A 20296-nucleotide genomic window follows, 5' to 3' on the forward strand; every position below is an offset into this window, starting at 1 on the left:
GCTGGACCATAAAGAAGGCTGATCGCAGAAGAATTGATGCTTTTGAATTATGGTGTTGGAGGAGACTCTTGAGAGTCCCATGGACTGCAAGAAGATCAAACCTATCTATCCTGAAGGAAATCAGCCCTGAGTGCTCACTGGAAGGACAGATCGTGAAGCTGAGGCTCCAATACTTTGGGCACCTCATGAGAAGAGAAGAATCCTTGGAAAAGACCCTGATGTTGGGAAAGATGGAGGGCACTAGGAGAAGGGGACGACAGAGGACGAGGTGGTTGGACAGTGTTCTCGAAGCTACGAACATGAGTCTGACCAAACTGCGGGAGGCAGTGCAAGACAGGAGTGCCTGGCATGCTATGGTCCATGGGGTCACGAAGAGTCGGACACGACTAAACGACTAAACAACAACAGTGTCCCCCCATTATGTTGCCTAGTAATTCATATTCTCAACGTCGCACGCCGCCCTGAGACCTTTCGGCTCAAAGGCGGTAGACGAATCTTAATAACCAAAGGTAATAATAATAGTAATTAAATGGGCGGGAAGAACCGCTCCGGCCCTTCTGCTCCCTCAGGCTGGAGCTGCCGCCGCCAACCAGGCGCTCGCCGCCCCGGCGACGCCCAGGGGGTTCCTTCGCCCCGGCGGTGCCGCCCGTGAGAAAGGGCGAGGCCTCTCCCTCCGGGCCCGATCCTGAGGAGAATTCTGAGGAGAATTCTCCTCAGGCGCCTTGCGCGGCGGGGCGTGTGTATGTGAACGGCGGGGAGGAGGAGGAGGAAGAGGCGGAGGCGGCCGTTCCTTTTCCCGCCTCCTTCTCCTCCCTCTCACAGCCGGGTCTGGAGTGCCAGGCAGGCAGCAAAGGCAGGCAGGCAGGCAGGGGCCCTTTTAGGCGCCTCACGCTGCCCGCCGCCGCCGCCGCCTGGTCCTGCGCGACCGAGCGGAGGCGAGGAAGACGAGGACGGCGAGGTGGGTAAGGGAGGGAGGGGAGGGAAGGGGGCGGCCATGGGGGGGCGACCCCAATAATAGACCCTCCTCCCCAGAGGATGGAAAAGTTCCGGGGATTGGGGGGGGAAGGGGGGCGGCGTTGTTGTAAGAAGCTCTGGGGAATTGGGGGGCTTTTGGGGTTGGGGGAAGGGGGGTGTTTGGGGGTCCCTCTCTCTCCACTCACAGGAAGAAATAATAATAATAATAAGGGCGTCGGGAGGATGCGGAATGCATGACAAGCCGAAGTTATTTTGTGAAAAGAAAGTCACTTTGCAAAAATGCAACAGTGCATGTATATTTTTCATTTGACAAAGGGACTTGTTGCTTTATCATTACAGCGTTCTCTCGTTGCATTTCGCCGAACGGCTCTCTTAAAAAACGCTGGTGTTTTGCGAAACGCAGCGAGCTGAAGTTATTTTGCAGAATGCAGCGAGCTGAAGTCATTTTGTACTGCATTAGATTGCTATAAGACGTACATTTTTTTGTTTCTTCAGCTTGTAAACCGCCTTGAGTATTGTAAGACAGAAAGACGGTATGCAAATTAAAAATGATGAGGATGGTGATGTTGAAAGCGCGATAGGGTTACAGTATTTGCAAAATGCAACCTTGACTCCCGTTTTTCTTGATGTGAGCGTGCAGGTGCAAGTCAAGATGACGTAATTTTGTAAAATGCAATATTTATATTGGTTGCGTTTTGCAAAATAACGTTGTCCCAACACAGTTTCTTTTCTGTGTATGGGTCTCTTTCTTTTTCCTTTTCTCCTCCTCGCTCCTGGTCTGTCCCTGCTGCGAAAGCACCAGCTGCTTTGCTCAGCCTCCTTGGCTCCTTCAACAAACCTCTCTCTCTCTTTCCCCCCCTGCTCACACCGGTACTGGTTTTATTTTTATTTCCTCCTCCCAAACCCGCTCCAGCAAACCACGCCAGAGGTGAGGAGCTGTTTTCGTCTTTCTTTGGCACGGGTTTGTGTCTCTTGGCCCAACACATTTGCTTTCCCCCCCCTTAGATCTTCTTCCCTTGGAAATCCAGTGTTTTGTTTTTTGTTTTTAAGGGGAAAGTTTTAGCATCCTCGAAAAGTTTCCTTTTGCCAGTCGTCATCTCAAGGGGCTTAAAAGGGGTTTGTGGGTTGAAATTTGGCTTGGCTTCTTAAAAATAATTTTTATTGGGTTTTCAAGAATAAAATAGGTAAGCAGAGTAAGTTATCTTTTGAATAAAGTATGCTGATGCATTGCACTATTTTACTTTCCGCGCTCTGCAGAAATGTGGAACTTTTGAGAACATTGTAAGCGCCTTTTAACAACTTTAGCTGGCTCGGAGTTGTTAGCATGTGAGTGGCAAAAAGGATCCTTTTATTATGGGTGAATGAGTGTGAAGGTAATTTCTGAGCAGCTTCCAGTGCCCCCTGAAATGTGTCTGGGTGGGTAAAGAAAAAAGCACCTACTTTTAAGTAGCATACTTCTCTGTTTTATGGAACTAAGAAACATAGGTTCAAACCGGTGTTATGGATTACTTTTCAGCATCCCCGTCCCTCCCCAAATAGCAATTTGTTACTGGTTTTTATGCCTAGAAGTTTTAAGAGCCAGAGTGCCTTTCAGGAGAGCAAGGTCCAGGCCATCTGCAACAGCGTGCCTAAAGCCAACACTATAAACAGGTTTCTCAAAATTCAGCAGTCTTGCCAGGTTGCTGTTAGCTTAAGATTATCACGCCGTTCTCAGGTGCTTTTTTTCTAAAATCTAGAATGCTGGAAACAGAAAATGTGTGATGGAGGATGGAAGTACACTGTTAGAAACCTGTGATATTGCTCCAGTAAGCATCCCGTAGCCATTGCTGAGGTCTAGAAAGCTGCTCTTAGGTGCTTATAACCAAGAGGGTCACATAAAGGACATTCCAAGTTTTCTTGGCCTGTTCCAAACCCATCATGGTTTTGACTAATCAACCTTTGCCAGCTTGGGGCATGTGTTACGGTAAGTAAGAAGTCTGTTCAAGGAAGAAGCTCCCTAGGTAGGGAGCCAGTTACTGGAAATGATGTAAGGACCCCTCCAGATGTCCTTTTTTATTGCACATGCATGATGATTCGCGCTCATGATGCTATTGGGGCAGTCATACAATATCCCACTCCCCCCCCCTAAAAATTTTTATTGGTTTTTCAAAATTTTATACATTTTCACTTTAACCATTTCTAAACATTAAAATAAAAGGTTCTTTCAAACCGTCAGACCTCCTTCCCTTCCTCCATGGGTTCCATATTAAAAGAAATTATATTTTTTCTTTTTCTGCATCTTTTACCGTTATCTATCTGTTGTATATCCATAATTACCCAAGTTCGTTTCACATTACAAGTGTCATTGTATTCTTGCCAATGATTTTAACTGTTTACAGTGGTCTTTTAAGTATATTAAAATTTTATTCCAGTCTTGATCTTCCTGGTTTCTGATCTTTCCCACCATCTCTGCGTACTCCATCAACTTGGTCTGCCATTCTTCGCTGGTCGGCACTTCTCCCTCCTTCCATCTCTGGCCAGAAGCATTCTCTCTGCCGTCCTTGCATACATGAAAAGTCTTTTGTCTTCTCTTGGTATCTCTTCACCAATTATACCTGACACAAAAGCTTCTGGTTTTTTAACAAAAAATTTCTTAAACATTTTCTTTAACTCATTATATATCATTTCCCAGCAAGTTTTTAGCACTCCGCAAGACCACCACATATGGTCGAAGGTACCCTCTTTCCCTTTACATTTCCAACACAGATTTGAACTAGTTCTGTACATTTTTGAAATTTTACTCTGTATTAGATACCAACAGTACATCATTTTCATATACAGGTACTGTAGTTTTCCCTCAACAAACAGCATGCAGTAAATTTTAGATCCTCTTTCCATAACTTTTCCCATGATGAATCACTGCCTTAGCTTCATCTTTTGTATACCATTCTAAAAGTAATTTGTACGTTTTTTAAAGTGCTTTCACATTATTTCCCAACAGATGTATTTCAAACCTCGACCTCTCTGTTTCAAAACCTTTTTTTCTTATCTACTTTAAAGACATAATTTAATTGATGATACTGTAACCAATCTGTTAATAACTCTTATTTCTTCAAATGTTTTCCATTTTAGTTGGTCTTCTGCTTCTGTTAACAAATCTTTATGAGTGGCCACTTACAATATCCCACTTTCAATACTATTCGTGCATGCAAACGTTTTGCGGTGGTCACTTCATTTACAGTCAATGCCTATCCTCTGACTTCCTGCTGAACTCCCGTAACTTTTTGTACCAAATACAATGCTGCTTGGCATTCATAAACATGTGGCACTCATCTTGTTCCTTGTTCCAAAGCCTTGTTTTGTAAATGTATACATCTAGACACCCAGTGTTGAGAAACAGTTTGGGGTTGTGTTAAAACACGTTCTCATCATTTTTAAATTGAAGGCAGTAATCTTTGCATCAGCTTCCCAGCTACAATAGAACTTTCTTCTGCTTTCTAGCCACAATTAATTTAATTCAGGTCCTGCCCTTTCTCACTAAACATTGATTAGAAATCAAAGTGTAAAGCTTTCTTTTTTAAAAAAAACTCTGTAGAAAAGTAGTCTAGGATTATTCAAGAGTGTGGAAAACCCACAGAAAAAAACCAAACAAAAACTGTTTTAGGAGCATGTGGTAAGGATGAAAAAGACCTAATTTCTGCTTCAGTAAATGTAGATGCTTCAGTTGCTGCTTTTTAAATATTTCAGTGCTGTCTGAACGTTCCAGAAATCTCCCACTTTCAAGAAAGATGAGGTTGTGGTGCTGCGCAGCGGTGGCACTTACTAGTCTGCTGTTCTTCTGGATCCCATCCTCAATGTGCTGCAACAAGGCGCTCTGTGCAAGCGATGTCAGCAAGTGCTTAATACAGGTAGGAGAGAATACAGTTTTTGTCGCAAATGGATAGGAAAGTACAGGTTGGCTGCTAACAGCATGGGTTTATGTGATGAATAAGTAATCCTGAAATAAGAAGTAAAATAAAAATGAAGTTTGTGTCGGCACAAATGGGAGTTTTTGTCTCTACCTTTCTTTCAAATGTTCATTTTTTTCTTACAGAAAATAAAAAATCAGCCTTACAGTGGATAATATTGTGGAGTCAAACTGTTTAATCAGGTGAATTGGCACTCTTAACATGCATTTCGTGCCTTTAATCTATTTTCTCCCCCCCCCCCGCCTTAGTATGAGCTTATCTGGGGAATCAATGCAAAACCTTACCTTATCAATCCCCAACCTACTCAGAGTAGACATATTGAAATCGGTGAACCTAAGTTAACCATGTCCATTGTAGGACAAGCATTAGATATAGCCCTTAAACAATATACAATGTAGGCTTTGGTAGATTTAGCTTTCTGAGATAAAAGTTTAATATCTGTAGGAGACAGAATGTGCTGCAGTGACAATAATTAAGTTATGATGAATTGAAACTGCAGTAATGAAATTACTGTTTACCATAAGACAGGTTGTCAGAAGTTACAATTTCAGAACAGTAATGCTCTAATTGAATATGCTGGGTGCTATTCAGTGCTAATCCTAGTCAGAGTAGACCCATAGGAGTTAATGGAGATTACTAATTTAGGTTCATTATTTTCAGTGGGTCTGCTAAGTTGAATACAGCCCAGTGAAAAATTATAGGATAGGCTAGCCACAGTGACTGGTGCTCTGCCAGCTTCCCGGCTGGACTATTGTAATGCACTGTTTGTGGAGCTGCCCTTGAGGACTGTTTGGAATATACAATTACTTGAGACCACAGTGGCGGAAATGTTAACCCCGTGCAGCCAGAATCAAGTAACACCCCTTCTGAAATGTTGACAATGGCTCCCTCTGGACAGAATGCAAAGTGTTGGTGTTGACCTGCAAATCCCTAAATGACTTGGGGCCCAAATACCTGAATTAGTGCCTCGCCCTGCATCAACCTTTCTGACCTGGAGGGAATGCCCTTTTCATCATCACACAGCCAGGAGAAGTGCGTTAATGCAGTGAAAACAGGACGGGGCCTTTTCCGTGGCGGCGGCTATGGGTGCCTTCTCCCTAGAGGCGTGGCCGACACAGATGCTTTTGTTATTTGGGCGCCAAGTAAAAATTAAACTTCCCCAGCCTTTGGGAAATTAATAGGAATTTATTCACTGCTGCAAGTGGGAGAACCGAGGTTGTGGCTTCCTGAGCATTTTTAAGAGTAGGCTGATCTCCCCCCCCCCCCCCAGTTTTACTCATTGAACTGAATTTGTTTCATTGCAGTGTCGTTTTTATTCTTATGAAGGGCAGGCTAAACATTTCCTTATAAAAATAAAATTCAGCAACTGCTGATGTGTGGGAATCATAGTTCCTAGAAATCAATGATGACCCAATATAGTTAAACAGGACTGTTTGCTTAAAACGCGATGGAATCCTGTTTCTTTAGCAAAGGGTAATCTCAGAATAATGCTTCCAAATTACCGTGTGAGTTACCTTGAGGGCAGTCTGCTCTGAATCTTGTTTGTATGTGCAAGCTTAGAGGAGAGTGACTCACAAGAAGGACAAGCCCAAGACTTGCTAATTAAAGAGTTGGCTACGCCCACCACCCTATTTTTAAAAATGTGTATTTAACTTGAGCAATATTAAGCATACCATGCAAAAAACTCTGATTACTTAGAATTGAAAGGGACCCAGGGGTAATCTAGTCCCAACTCCTTGCAATGCAGTCCCAACTCCTTGCAATGCAGGAAATGCTTATATGCTAGGTTGTCATATATATATAGAAGAAGAGTTTGGATTTGATATCCCGCTTTATCACTACCCGAAGGAGTCTCAAAGCGGCTAACAATCTCCTTTCCCCTCCTCCCCCACAACAGACACCCTGTGCGGTGGGTGGGGCTGAGAGACTTCAAAGAAGTGTGACTAGCCCAAGGTCACCCAGCAGCTGCATGTGGAGGAGCATGTGGAGGAGGTTCCCCAGATTACAAGTCTACCGCTCTTAACCACTACACCACACTGGCTCTAAGATGAGGCATGTGCTAAGGTTTTTGAGATGATAATCAGCTAATTCAGAAGATAACCGAGACATTGTGTAAAGTGAAGGCGAGGTCATATTCAGTGCTTGAAGTGCAAAAACCTTAGTTAAGCCAATAGTTACGCTGAATCCATGTTTCTGGCTCTGATTCTTTGTATATTTCTGCCGGTGGGAAATGCCACTCCTCTTATGTAAAACACAATGTGTAAAATAGCCATGGTAATTTTTGTTGGCATCCATCTGTCTCGAGAGGCAATGGGGTACCATAGTACCGGTAATGCACTTTTAATTTTGAAACTTGACACACTTCAACATTGCTGCGTGGGGGGGGGGGGAAGCATCCTTCAGTATTGCTAGCTATGTTTGATAGGTTATACCTGGGTCCCTTTGAAACTCATGGGACATTCATATCTGATTTAAGAAGAACAGATATGACCAACTTTTTGTACCTAGGTGGAAGATTCCATGTACAGTCACAGCTCTGGTTGCAAACGCTGTGGGTTATGCATTTTCGGGTTGCGCTCCGTGCTGAACCCAGAAGTACCGTAACGGGTTACTTCCAGGTTTCGGTGCTCACACATGCGCAGAAACACAAAATGGCATCATGTGCAGAGGTGCCGAATCGCGGCAGGCGCGGCACTGTGGGTTGCAAACGCACCTCCCGCACCCGAGGTATGACTGTATAATGAAAGCAGGTCCCTGAACTCAAGATGCGGGAAGAAGATTAAGCAAGATGCATTGCTCTGAATTTTTTCACTCAGTGAAGTAGACGAGGCGGCATTCATTATATACTGCCTTTTCCAGAATGGGGGAAATAAATGCATAAATATTTATTTCATCAGCTCTGTAACAGATGTGAATGAGATCAACAATTTCTTGTCTTGAGACATGTTTCATTTGTATTGTGGCGCTGGATGAGTCTTTTAAATATCCTGTTAGTCATTTCTTCTTCCCTGAGAGCTTTGGCTTTAATAAAATTCTTGGCAGTCTGCATGTTAACCCATTAGTTTATGTCAACCTTGGCCCTCCAGATGTTTTTGGCCTACAACTCCCATGATCCCTAGCTAGCAGGACCAGTGGTCAGGGTGGATGATGGGACCTGGTTTATGTGTATTACAGTGAGCTAACAAGAAAAAAAACCTAGAGCAATATAGCTCGAGTACATCCTATTTTATTTTAAACACTTATTTATATATATACTTCCACTGGTGAGAGTTTTATTAAATAACTAGCTGGCCCTGCAGGCTGTGCGTTAGTCTGTCAAATGGAGGGTAATAGGCCCCCTTCAGATCCCCCTGAGCCTCAGAGTCCCCCTGTTTTACAGGATCTCGTGGCGGAGGCGGGGTTTGTGGGTGTGGTGCCTAGTTGTGGCTAATCCCTGTGACTGCCCCCACGTGTCCCGATCCATGATCTATTCTGTCCCCCCCCCCCCGTGACCGGCGTATCTCATGACGTTTTGAAGGATGGTATTTATTTTTGTCTTGTGGTTATTTGGTGGGGGATTTTGGGGGAGTAGTGGTGCTAAATTTTAAGGTAAAAACCCCTTGCCGTGCCCCCAAGTGCGTTGCTGTGGGTTATCCCCCCCCCAGGCCCAGTGGGGGCCTGGCAGGGGCCTACATAAAACAAAGGCCGTGCTGCGGCCTGTGATCCATGCGCTTGCCCTCTCCCCCCCCCCCCGGGCCTAGTGGTCTGGTAATGGCCGCCTTGGTGGTTTAAGTTGCTTGGTTGATGATGTCATTATTTGGTTTGTGGATGTGGTGTAGATTTAACAGGAAGGGAGGGGTGTACTGTGGGAGGAATTCCACTTGAGGGCGCTGTTTTACTTGGTGGAAAAGCAGGTTTCTACCTGCGCAGGTGTGAGATTTGAGGGATTTTTTCCCCCTGCAAACACTCAGGGAGTGGCATGGATCGTTGTGTCTAAATTTCAGGACGATTGGTCAAGTGGTTACAGAGAAAAGTGGAGCCCACACTTTCACCATTTTTACATTTATATATACAGTGGTACCTCGGTTTATGAACACAATTGGTTCCGGAAGTCTGTTCATAAACTGAAGCGTTCATAAACTGAAGCGAACTTTCCCATTGAAAGTAATGGAAAGTGGATTAATCCGTTCCAGACGGTCCGCGGAGTAACCGTTCATAAACTGAAGTGAACTTTCCCATTGAAAGTAATGGAAAGTGGATTAATCCGTTCCAGACGGGTCTGCGGAGTACTTAAACTGAAGCGTTCATAAACTGAAACATGGGTGTAATTGGTTCCGGAAGTCTGTTCATAAACTGAAGCGTTCATAAACTGAAGCGAACTTTCCCATTAAAAGTAATGGAAAGTGAATTAATCCGTTCCAGATGGGTCCGCGGCGTTCATAAACCGAAAATTCATAAACCAAGGTGTTCATAAACCGAGGTTCCACTGTATATAGATACTTGGTAATTTTGCATATAGGGACGTGGGTGGCACTGTGGGTTAAACCACAGAGCCTAGGGCTTGCCGATCAGGAAGACGGCGGTTCGAATCCCCGCGACGGGGTGAGCTCCCATTGCTCAATCCCAGCTCCTGCCAACCTAGCAGTTCGAAAGCACGTCAAAGTGCAAGTAGATAAATAGGTACCGCTACAGCGGGAAGGTAAACGGCGTTTCCGTGTGCTGCTCTGGTTCGCCAGAAGCGCCACAACCCCAAAGTTGGTCATGACTGGACTTAATGGTCAGGGTTCCCTTTACCTTTACCTTTACCTTTAATTTTGCATAGCAGAACTTGCTGTGCTTCCAAATGGTAGTGGAGTCAAAAAGATTATTTCTGTTAATCTGCACGGCACATAGCAAATGTGCAATTAAAAACAACCCCTCTTAAATAAGCAGCCTCATCATGGTTTGTGTGGCTGTTTTTGCAATTGTATATGGATAAGGGCCTCTCCAGGCTGGTGCTTTATTGCAGGTGTGTTTTGCAACATATTTTTGACACAGTAATGCCTTGGTGGTGGATTCATTCTGTTCTATGATTCCCCACCACCACCAATGTTACCACGTTATTGCTATTTGGAGAGTCTATAGTGCAACAGAAGTGTGGTGGGGGAAAACAAAGCAGAATATTTGTTTTCTATGTATGATCCTAACTGGTAGTGGGGGTGGGGGAGGCATTTGTCTCTCGTGATATTTTATACACAGTAATATCTAACTGGTGTGTTGTGTTTCCAGGAGCTGTGTCAATGCCGGCCTGTTGAAGGGAACTGTTCCTGTTGCAAAGAGTGCATGTTGTGTCTGGGCACACTGTGGGACGAGTGCTGTGACTGTGTTGGTAAGTTCATTCGTTCTTTATCACCTAATATGGCCTTGTCTGCTTCAGATACTCATGTCCACTGCTTTGGATCTGTGGCTTTTAAGAGCCATGTCAATTCAATGGAGCAGAGCATACACGGAATCCAGGGCTTTAGGGCAGTGGGTTACCAACTGGTGGTCCACGGGACCCTCTAGAGGACTGAGGAGTGGCTCCAACCCCTCCTCTGGCAGGTCTGGGGGTTCTCCATCAAGCCTCCGTCTGGAGGGGCCCCCTCAAGGGGATCCTCAGCATTGGATTCAGGGAATGTTGCCTGTTACTCAGGGTCCTCGCCCTTTGGGGTGTCTGGTTCATCATATCTGGCACCATGTCAGGGCTAGCCATGGCACTCACTGAGAAAAAAGTAGGGTATACCCATGAGCTAGATTTATTAGGGAAGGAGAAACAGCTGTGCATGTCTGTGTCTATGGTTCAGTTTGTATGTTGGAAGAGCAATATGGTTGCTGCTTCCCCATGAGCTGAATCATGCTCTATTCCAGTAACTTCCCCAAACAGGAACCACAGAACTGAGGGGCATGACGTCGCTCTTCCCCACATCAAGGGTGACTTGTTCCGTAGAAGGGAGGGGGCAGCAGTGGTGTGACAACTAACTTCGTTGTTCATCCATCCTGTGTTCCACTTCACAGGCATACAGGGGAGAGGTGTGGGATTAATTTCACTGAACCACACTGTGTTGGTAATTCATGAGTTGAGCCCCCTACCAGAGCCTGCCCTGTCCCACTGATTAAGTTTCCGTATGGCAGATGTTTCAGAGCCTTGTGGCTTATTTAGGCAGTATTTCAGGCTGCTGTAGGCCAAACGGAGATGATGTTGATTTTTACCATATTTGTATCTGACAGTCTGTTCTCCTAACCAGTGACCCAAATCCCGAATTTACACAGCTGAGGGTTATTTTGGCTAAATACATAGCTGCCAAGTTTTCCCTTTTCTCGCGAGGAAGCCTATTCAGCATAAGGGAAAATCCCTTTAAAAAAGGGATAACTTGGCAGCTATGTAAATAGTCTGTTTTTCATGCTGTCTCCCGGGATGCATGTAAAGTTTTTTTTTTGGGGGGGGGCACATCTTCATGTGCAGAAGTTAATGATTCCCTGTGTCTCCTCCACCTTGGACTGATTCAATGCACCTCAGGGTGCAACGGCGCACTGATTGAAAACGACTGGTGTAAAATAGTGAGTGGCCTGCAGAATAAGTGGATTGTAATGCTATTTTTGTAGTTTAACCAAATACAACAAAACAATTCTTCAGAATTTAGTTTCTACATCCTATCACTTTTAAACTGTGTGTATGTGTGTGCGCGCACACACACACATACGGTACACATACACATATATGTTGCATTTGGGAAAGTAATCCGTATGCTATTATTACCCTAAAGTAAGGTGCTGGTGAGTTTGTACAGATGTGTTTATCAATGTGCATTAAATAAGGAAAGTGATACAGTGGTACCTCGACCTACGAAGGCGATCCGTTCTACAGCGTTCTTCGTAAGTCGAAGTCTTCAGTTGTCGAAGCGCCCATTTTGTGCCTGTGCGAAGCGCGCTTCTGCGCATGTGCCAACGGCGCGCACTGCTTCTGCTCAGGCGCAGAATGCGCGCACGGCGAAAAGACTTCCAGGTTTGTCGACTTCGGAAGTCGAAACCTTCGGAAGTCGAGTTGTTCGGATGTCGAGGTACCACTGTGCTTTCAATAGAGCTTTCATGCATATTATTTATTTATTTATACCCCGCTCATCTGGCTGGGTTTCTCCCGCCACTCCGGGCAGCTTCCAACAAATACCAAAATACATTAAAGTATACATTAAAGCATGGAGTATATTTAGCTATGCCGTGAAATGGAAGCAGTGTCTCATGTGCCATTGACTGTGCTTATTTCACGCCTTTGGCAAGTGAAGTTGCTTCTCTAACTCTGGCAAGAGATTAAACTCCTTGGTAAACAAAATTGCATTCTTGAATTGTGATCAAATAAGCTTTGCACAAATTTGATACTTTTCCAAGAAAAGGTGATTTGTAATTTCATCCTGTGTCACAAGGAGACAAAAGGCTTCAGTGTCTGTGAGACAAAATAAGAAGCTTGAGGTTCATAGTTTGTCCCCCCGCAAAAAAAAAAACCTGCCTACCCTTTTCCACCAGGCTTAAAAGGAAGGTGATGTCTTGGTGTTTCTTGCTACTTAAAGCACATTGCGGTAATCCAGGTTACTAGTGCATGTACTACTACAGTGTTGAAGTTATCCTTTTTTTCTTCTTCTTTTTTTCTTCTTTTTTAAAGATTTTTATTGAAGTACGAGAATTTTTACATACATTATATTCTCTCCTTCCAATTTTTAATTTCCCGTACCATTTTTCCTTTCCCTTCCCACCCCCTCCCCCACCCATAATCCATTGGAAGGGTTCAAACAGTTGTCCTCAGCCTAAATCTAAATCTATAAGAAGATGATTACAAATAAAGAACTGACAACCCAACTTATTCAAAAGATATGGAGTAAAGAAGAACAAATCAGCGAATCAAAGGTCGAAAGGATAATGAAAGGAATAGATGAGATTAAAGTAAGCAAATTTAGGGAGCTCGAACTAAAATTCTTTCTAAAATGGTATAGAACTCCGGCCCAGCTAGCCAATATGATACCAGGATTGAACCCTAACTGCTGGCACTGTGAACAAGCCAAGGGATGGTTCTCCCATATGTATTGGGAATGCCCAGATGTAGGGGGATTTTGGAATAAAATCCTTAAGGTTATTAATGAAGTTTTTAAAGTGAAGCTACCTATAGACTTCAATCTTATGACAATGGGTATACTAGGAAACATGGCCATAGAGTGTTGAAGTTATCCTGATCCAGATGTGCTGTTGGATGGAAGCTGGTAAAAGGCACCTTGTCTAATGGCAAAGCTTTATCCTGGAATATCCCCAAGCTATGTGCCTGCTCCTTTAAAGGGATTAGCCATGCTTCAAGCTACAGACTCAAGCACCACCCAAAATAAGTACCTGGGAGGTGAAAGGGGCAAGACAAACTTTTTTGGAAACTGTCTTGAGGGCTTTTCTAAACAGTAAAGTGGTGTATAAACTCTATGAAATAAATAAGTTTCAGATCTTATCAGTGCTCCCTGCTCATCATTTGAAGTTGAACATTTTGCCTTTCAAAAAATGCTGCTGCTTATACCGGTAGGTGCATTTTATTTTTATTTTGCTCACCTCCAGGTATGTGCAACCCTCGCAATTATAGCGACACACCTCCCACGTCCAAGAGTACTGTTGAGGAATTGCACGGGCCAATCCCCTCTCTTTTCCGAGCGCTTACAGAAGGGGACACCCAGCTGCACTGGAATATTGTTTCGTTCCCCGTTGCGGAAGAACTGTCCCACCACGAGAACTTGGTCTCCATTTTAGAGTCAGTGAACCACCCCCAGCACCAGAACGTCTCCGTTTCAAGCAACAATGTCCACACGCCGTTCTCCAGCGACAAAGGTAAGCGGGCTGCTGCTCAGAGACTGAGCTCTTAGAATTGGGGTTGAGTTGGTTCGTTTGGAAAAGAGAGGAAGGAAGAACGATGCATTAGCTGCCGTTGTAAAGTACAGGCAAGCGTTGTCATGGTTCCAAAGTGTGGGGCTATGCCTGGTCCACAGAATATGGTGAATCGCTGCCTACATTTGAATCCCATGGCTTCCCCCCAGAGAGTCCTGGGAACTGTAGTTTAGTCAGGGTGCTGGGAATGTAGTTCTGTCAGAGGGAAAACTGTTGCTCCCAGGATTCTTTGGGGGAAAGCTTTAAATGTATGTTGTGTCTACAACCAATGGGTTTTTTGAACTGATTTTTAATATTGAGTTGTGTTTACTTTCTCTGCTGTATCACAGCCCAAGTTCTCCAGAGAAGGGGGGGGGGAGAGATAAATAGATAAGAGCAGGCATCCCCAAACTCGGCCCTCCAGATGTTTTGAGACTACAACTCCCATCATCCCTAGCTAACAGGACCAGTGGTCAGGGATGATGGGAATGGTAGTCCCAAAACATCTGGAGGGCCGAGTTTGGGGATGCCCAGATAAGAGTGTGCAGAGCAGAAGGCGACAAAGGTTATACCGATTTTGCTACTGCAATAATTCCACACGGGACATAATTTATTTTAAATGTTATCTCAAAACTGACAGGTTTGTTTGGGTCAAGAAAAAAAACTGTTCCATTCACCCTGAATTAAGTTGGAAATTAAGTTACTGGTTCCATTGTCTGAATGATTGGCAGCTTGAGCTTTTCTCAGCAAACTAAAGTGCCTTTCTCGCTCTCTTCGTTTAGAAGCCACGTGCACGGTGGTTTACTTCGATGACTGTATGTCGGTGCATCAGTGCAAGAGCTCCTGCGAATCTATGGGAGCATCAAAATACCGATGGTTTCACAATGCCTGCTGCGAATGTATTGGACCAGAGTGTATCGACTATGGCAGTAAAACTGTAAGATGCACAAATTGTATGTTCTGAAGCCAGAAGCTGAATTTTTTTTTTTATCATAGACACCAAAGTTATTTTTTTATTGATAAAGATTGAATGTGGGAGGATTGCTTGAGAATGGAATACAGTAGTTGCAATGCAGAGGAGATGTACAAAATATTAAAACATGCAATTCCAACACCACTCCCTTTAAATAAGGTAATACAGTGTTAACTAGCAAATGCGTGTTTTCTTAAAATATTAACTAGGCATATTAGAGTTTTCTTTGATTTGAATATGCCAACTTATGTACAGGATCGTCTTGTTGAGGAGGGGGAGCATGAAGCTTCACATAAATCGTAACTCTGGAATTTTCCTGAACTTTCAGATTTGGACTGGTGTGTAGCCTGATGCAGCGCAGCACACAGATTTCTATCATGATAGATCTTTTTAAAAGTAGGGTGGCAGTTACATGAAAGTCTCCATCCATCACCATTTGCTTATAAGAAGGAAAGAATCAAGATTTTTTAAATCAAAATATGTGTCCGCTTCTCTTTGTTTCTTGCTTTAGTTAAAAAAAGAGAACATCCATTAATTGAAAATTAAAATATAAATCATAGTGAACTCAGAAATAACTGCTATGTAAGCAGCAAGGAAGAGATTTGGATGAAAAACAGTTGTGGCAGGATCTTTTGCTATTTTTCTTTATTATGTACAAATTCACTGAGACTCAATAAAGTATATTTTTAAAAGCCAGGTAATTCTATTTTTATAAAATTTATATACTTGACTCTTTTGTATTTTGCCCTCTTTTCTACTGTAGCTTTTAATAATATACTGTTTAGAGTTAACGAGTTTCACCAAGTCACCATTGGCAATCCTTACATGGAAACCGTAGATTCTTAGACTCACAGAATTGTAGAGTTGGCAGCGGGACCCCAAGAGTCATCTAGTCCAACCCCCTGCAACGCTCTTTCACACGCAGGCATTTTGTACATGATCCTAGGAAACACAAATATGTTGCACAGGGGGAGAATGCTTCTATTATCCAGAAGTGTTTTACCAAGAAAATGGTTGGTTCTCTTAATTTTGAGCCAACAACCAGCCACTATGCAGAGGTCATCTTCCCTTACCCGCCCAACTGCTGACTAGTGCTATCAGTGCTGACCACATTAGGCATTAGTCTGGCTGCCCCCCCCCCTGCACTATATATTTAAAGCTGCTCTTGGCATCTGTCAAGACAGTAGAAGATTTCTTGATTTTTAAATTGCTTTGGTACCAATCCAACCCACCCTGCTACTTGTTGCCTTAAGAATTTGGGGCTGACCCCTCCTCTAGAATTGGTTAGCTTCTGTCTCAGGAGACAACGGAGGAGTGCGCCTTCGGGAGTGAAGTCAAGCCATTGGAGAGTTGCAGTGCCTGTAGAGACCGATACAGGAGAGACATGTTTTGTTGCAGCTGGGGAAGATGGAGGCGTCCGGTTGTGCTGCTGCAGATCCACCAGGGCGTTTCTTCTCTGCTCTCCTCCCAGCAGTCATTACTCCTCTGGTCACACAACCTGACTGTCTCCAGGCACTGTTACCCAAAGAGTTCTGGGAGCTGTAGTTTTTGAGGGATGTATACACACAATGCATTTAAAACACGCCCCTGCCCTCAAATAATCCCAGGAGTTTACTCCCTAGGGAACTAGGGACCCTTAACAAACTATAGCTCCCAGAATTTTTTTTTTTTGTGGTGGATGTGTGTGCTTTCAATGTATGGTGTGAACACAGCCTCGGTCTTGCCCTTGGGTGCTTATTTTTACTGTTTTTAAACCAATCGTAATTGTTTCTGTTGCACGTCTGTAAATCCTGAGACCTATGTGAAAGGCAATTCATTAATCAACCAGAATTACGCCACCTCTGCCTTGAAGGAAGAATCTGTTTCTCCTGTCTTGGAATTTTTCATATTCTGCAATAAATTATCTTGCAGATCAATAACGAGTTGGATTTAGTCTATTCATTTTTCTTCTGTTAGATAGATATCTTTGGCAAACTATGTGTACCATGTGTTTAGTTGACCTACTAAAGCTTAGAATTCTCTTTTCTGGCTGGCAGTAGTCACTATAGACATTCTAGAACAGGGGTTGGCAAGGCTTACCGGCCATGGGCCGGATCACTCCTGTGGAGATCGTCATGGGAGAGCCAAGGTTGCCTATGCCTGTTCTAGAATATTAACCCTACATCCAATAGCCTTTCCTTGGGGAAAATGGAACTCTCAGTTAAAGCCTTTCCTCTTTTAGTCTCTGCTGTATTTAATGTGAAGCCACACCTTGAAAGGTGGAAAAGATAAATGCATTGTAAAACTTGGTACTGTCCAATTCATTGATGAGGAAATTTAAGCAAATTGGTTAATGAAAGCTAATTCAATAGCTTTGAAGGTACGGAAAATGTTTGTATGACTTAATAACATTCTACCTGTAAAACACTGTTACCTTAATGAAGTCAGGATTTTCTGCATAAGAATCTGTTGCGATGGATTCATGGGATCATCCTAATTGTATAAAGATTTTGAAGAGGAAATATTAGATTTGAGGGTACCGGTAGTTTTATGTTTTGATGATAAAGACATTTTAAAACCTTGAAATATTTCCTATTATAGATGGCTCAGTTGATCTGTAATATTGTCATTTATAATACTGCCTAGAACTCACCCTGCTGTGAGCTCTGTGTACATACAGTGAAATGATTTATATCAGTATTAAATGCATTTTCTTATATTTTACCTGTTTCACTTGGTATTTTAATAAACAACACTAATTAGCTGTGTGGTTTTCCTTAATTGTGTTCTCTTCACTCATAAGTAACTGTAAGGTCAGATTAATTAGTGGTTTTGCCACAGGGAAAGAATGAGATGACCCAGTTTCACACCCTACCTGGTGGGAAAACTTGATTTTTGCAAATTTCTTCAGTGAGGGACATCCAAATGAAAAGTGGGATATTCTGGGATCAAATCAGAAACCGGGACAGCTTCTGTAAGTCTGGGACTGTCCCAGGAAAATAGGGACACTGGGAGGATCCGCATCTCGTGGAAGCCGCCCCCAATGTATTTTAAATTGCAGTGTAATGTTGTGAAGTGTCAATAGTGGCACCTCTGCTGGCCTGATGGTCAGGGATCTAACATGATGTTAACTTGCATTGGGAATCTGATAATAATAATAATAATAATAATAATAATAATAATAATAATAATAATAATAATAATAATTTATTATTTATACCCCGCCCATCTGGCTGAGTCTCCCCAGTCACTCTGGGTGGCTCCAGGTTGAATATTAAAACAATACAGCATTAAATATTAAAAGCTTCCCTAAACAGTGCTGCCTTCAGATGTCTTTTAAAATTAGGATAACTGCTTATTTCCTTGACATCTGATGGAATGGCATTCCACAGGGTGGGTGCTGCTACCGAGAAGGCCCTCGGTGAAGTGTGCATACACACAAAAGCTTATACTCAGAACAAACTTTGTTGTTGTTTAGTTGTTTAGTCGTGTCCGAATCTTCGTGACCCCATGGACCAGAGCACGCCAGGCACTCCTGTCTTCCATTGCCTCCCACAGTTTGGTCAGACTCATGTTGGTAGCTTCGAGAACACTGTCCAACCATCTCATCCTCTGTCGTCCCCTTCTCCTTGTGCCCTCCATCTTTCCCAACATCAGGGTCTTTTCCAGGGAGTCTTCTCTTCTCATGAGGTGGCCAAAGTACTGGAGCCTCAGCTTCAGGATCTGTCCTTCCAGTGAGCACTCAGGGCTGATTTCCTTCTGAATGGATAGGTTTGATCTTGCAGTCCATGGGACTCTCAGGCGATCAGCCTTCTTTATGGTTCAGCTCTCACTTCCATACATCACTACTGGGAAAACCATAGCTTTAACTATACGGACCTTTGTCGGCAAGGTGATGTCTCTGCTTTTTAAGATGCTGTCTAGGTTTGTCATTGCTTTTCTCCCAAGAAGCAGGCGTCTTTTGATTTCCTGACTGTTGTCACCATCTGCAGTGATCATGGAACCCAAGAAAGTAAAATCTCTCACTGCTTCCATTTCTTCCCCTTCTGTTTGCCAGGAGGTGGACTTAGTTGGTCTCTAAGGTGCTACTGGACACTTTCTTTATTGCATTGGGAAGTTACGCCCCAGGGCTCCTCTGTGTCATAACTCTGCACCTTTGGCAAGTTCACGCTTGCCTTTGATTGCCTGGTGCTTTTAGGATGTTCCAAGAAAACTGGGTGTGGTGCCGGTGGATAATTCCCATTAATAACTCGCTAGGATTAAATTTGTGGTGGGAAATGACATGCTGCTATATACTTTTAAGATAACCACCACTTCCCCACGTCTGAATCTGCATATAAAAGCATAAATGGCCTTCGAAGGAACAGAACAACCCTACCTTCTTGCCCTCGACATCCAAGTCTCTAAGACTAATTAAGATCCTCTGAAATATTGAAGTTTGTGGCTAAACATGACAAACAATGGAAAGGTTGCCATTGGGAAACCCGATACTTACTAGGCTCTTGCTATTTCTCCTTTTCTGGAGGGGAGGACTCAAACCAATGCTTCATGTTACGGGAAAGGCAATTCCAAATAAACATCAGGAAAAACAGCTGTTTGACAGTGGAAGGGACCCCCTCAAGTGGTTGTGGACTCTCATTCCTTGAAAGTTTGAAATCAGAGGTTGGATAGCCATCTGTCCTGGATGTTTTAGCTGAGATTCCTGCATTGCAGGGGGGTTGGACTGAATGACCCTTGGGGTCCCTTCTGACACTACGATTTTATTATTCTATGCATATCTTGAGACTGGTGACTGGGAGTGGCCGCCGAAACCACATAACACCGATCCTGAAAGACCTACTTTGGCTCCTAGTTCGTTTCCAAGAACAATTCAAAGTGTTGATGCTGACCTTAAAAGCCCTAAACGGCCTCGGCCCAGTATACTTGAAGGAGCGTCTCCACCCCCATCGTTTAGCCCAGACACCAAGGTCCAGCTCCGAAGGCCTTTTAGCTGTTCACTCACTACGAGAAGTGAAGCTACAGGGAACCAGGCAGAGGGCCTTCTCAGTAGTGGCGCCCTCCCATCGGATGTCAAGGAAATAAACAACTATCTGACTTTTAGAAGACATCTGAAGGCGGCCCTTTTTAAGGAAGTTTTTAATGTTTGATGTCTTACTGTATTTTTAATATCCTGTTGGAAGCCGCCCAGAGTGCCTGGGGAGGCCCGGCCAGATGGGCGGGATATAAGTAATAAATTGTGATGGTGACGATTATGATGTTGATGTCTAAGGCTGCAAATAAGGTTGAGGCATTTCTTTCTGTACGCCAGACCAGATCTTCATCTCCCCAAATTTGACAGGGCAGAGCTGTCCACCTATCAATCACCTGACACCAGGTGACTCATCCTTTGAATGAAACTATGGAACTCGCTCCCCCCCCCCAGGAGGCAGCGATGGAAATCCACTTGGATGGCTTTAGGAGAGGGTTAGACAAATTCATGGAGAGGGCAACTGATGGGTGCTAGCCAGGAAGGCTCTGCCCTGCCTCCCAAGGGCAGAGA

General features: G+C 43.7%; 1 protein-coding gene across 3 annotated transcripts; it reads left to right on the forward strand.

Annotated features, from left to right (window-relative positions):
• Positions 1 to 831: 831 nt before the first annotated feature.
• On the forward strand, positions 832 to 17521 carry TWSG1 (twisted gastrulation BMP signaling modulator 1). Of its 3 annotated transcripts, none has more exons than XM_060281027.2 (5): positions 832 to 962; positions 4702 to 4862; positions 10170 to 10269; positions 13503 to 13769; positions 14588 to 17521. In XM_060281027.2, the coding sequence occupies exons 2-5, from the start codon at positions 4743 to 4745 to the stop codon at positions 14767 to 14769; spliced, it is 669 nt and encodes a 222-aa protein (XP_060137010.2). In that variant the 5' UTR covers positions 832 to 962; positions 4702 to 4742; the 3' UTR covers positions 14770 to 17521. The 3 variants fall into 3 exon arrangements, with proteins under 3 accessions (XP_060137010.2, XP_088510184.1, XP_088510185.1); XM_088654058.1 differs by having other exon boundaries at positions 832 to 958; XM_088654059.1 differs by having other exon boundaries at positions 832 to 947; positions 4700 to 4862.
• The last annotated feature ends 2775 nt before the right edge of the window (positions 17522 to 20296 follow it).

This window comes from Zootoca vivipara, chromosome 11 (assembly GCF_965207765.1).
Source record: "Zootoca vivipara chromosome 11, rZooViv2.hap1.1, whole genome shotgun sequence".
In the NCBI taxonomy this organism is placed as follows: Eukaryota; Metazoa; Chordata; class Lepidosauria; order Squamata; family Lacertidae; genus Zootoca; species Zootoca vivipara.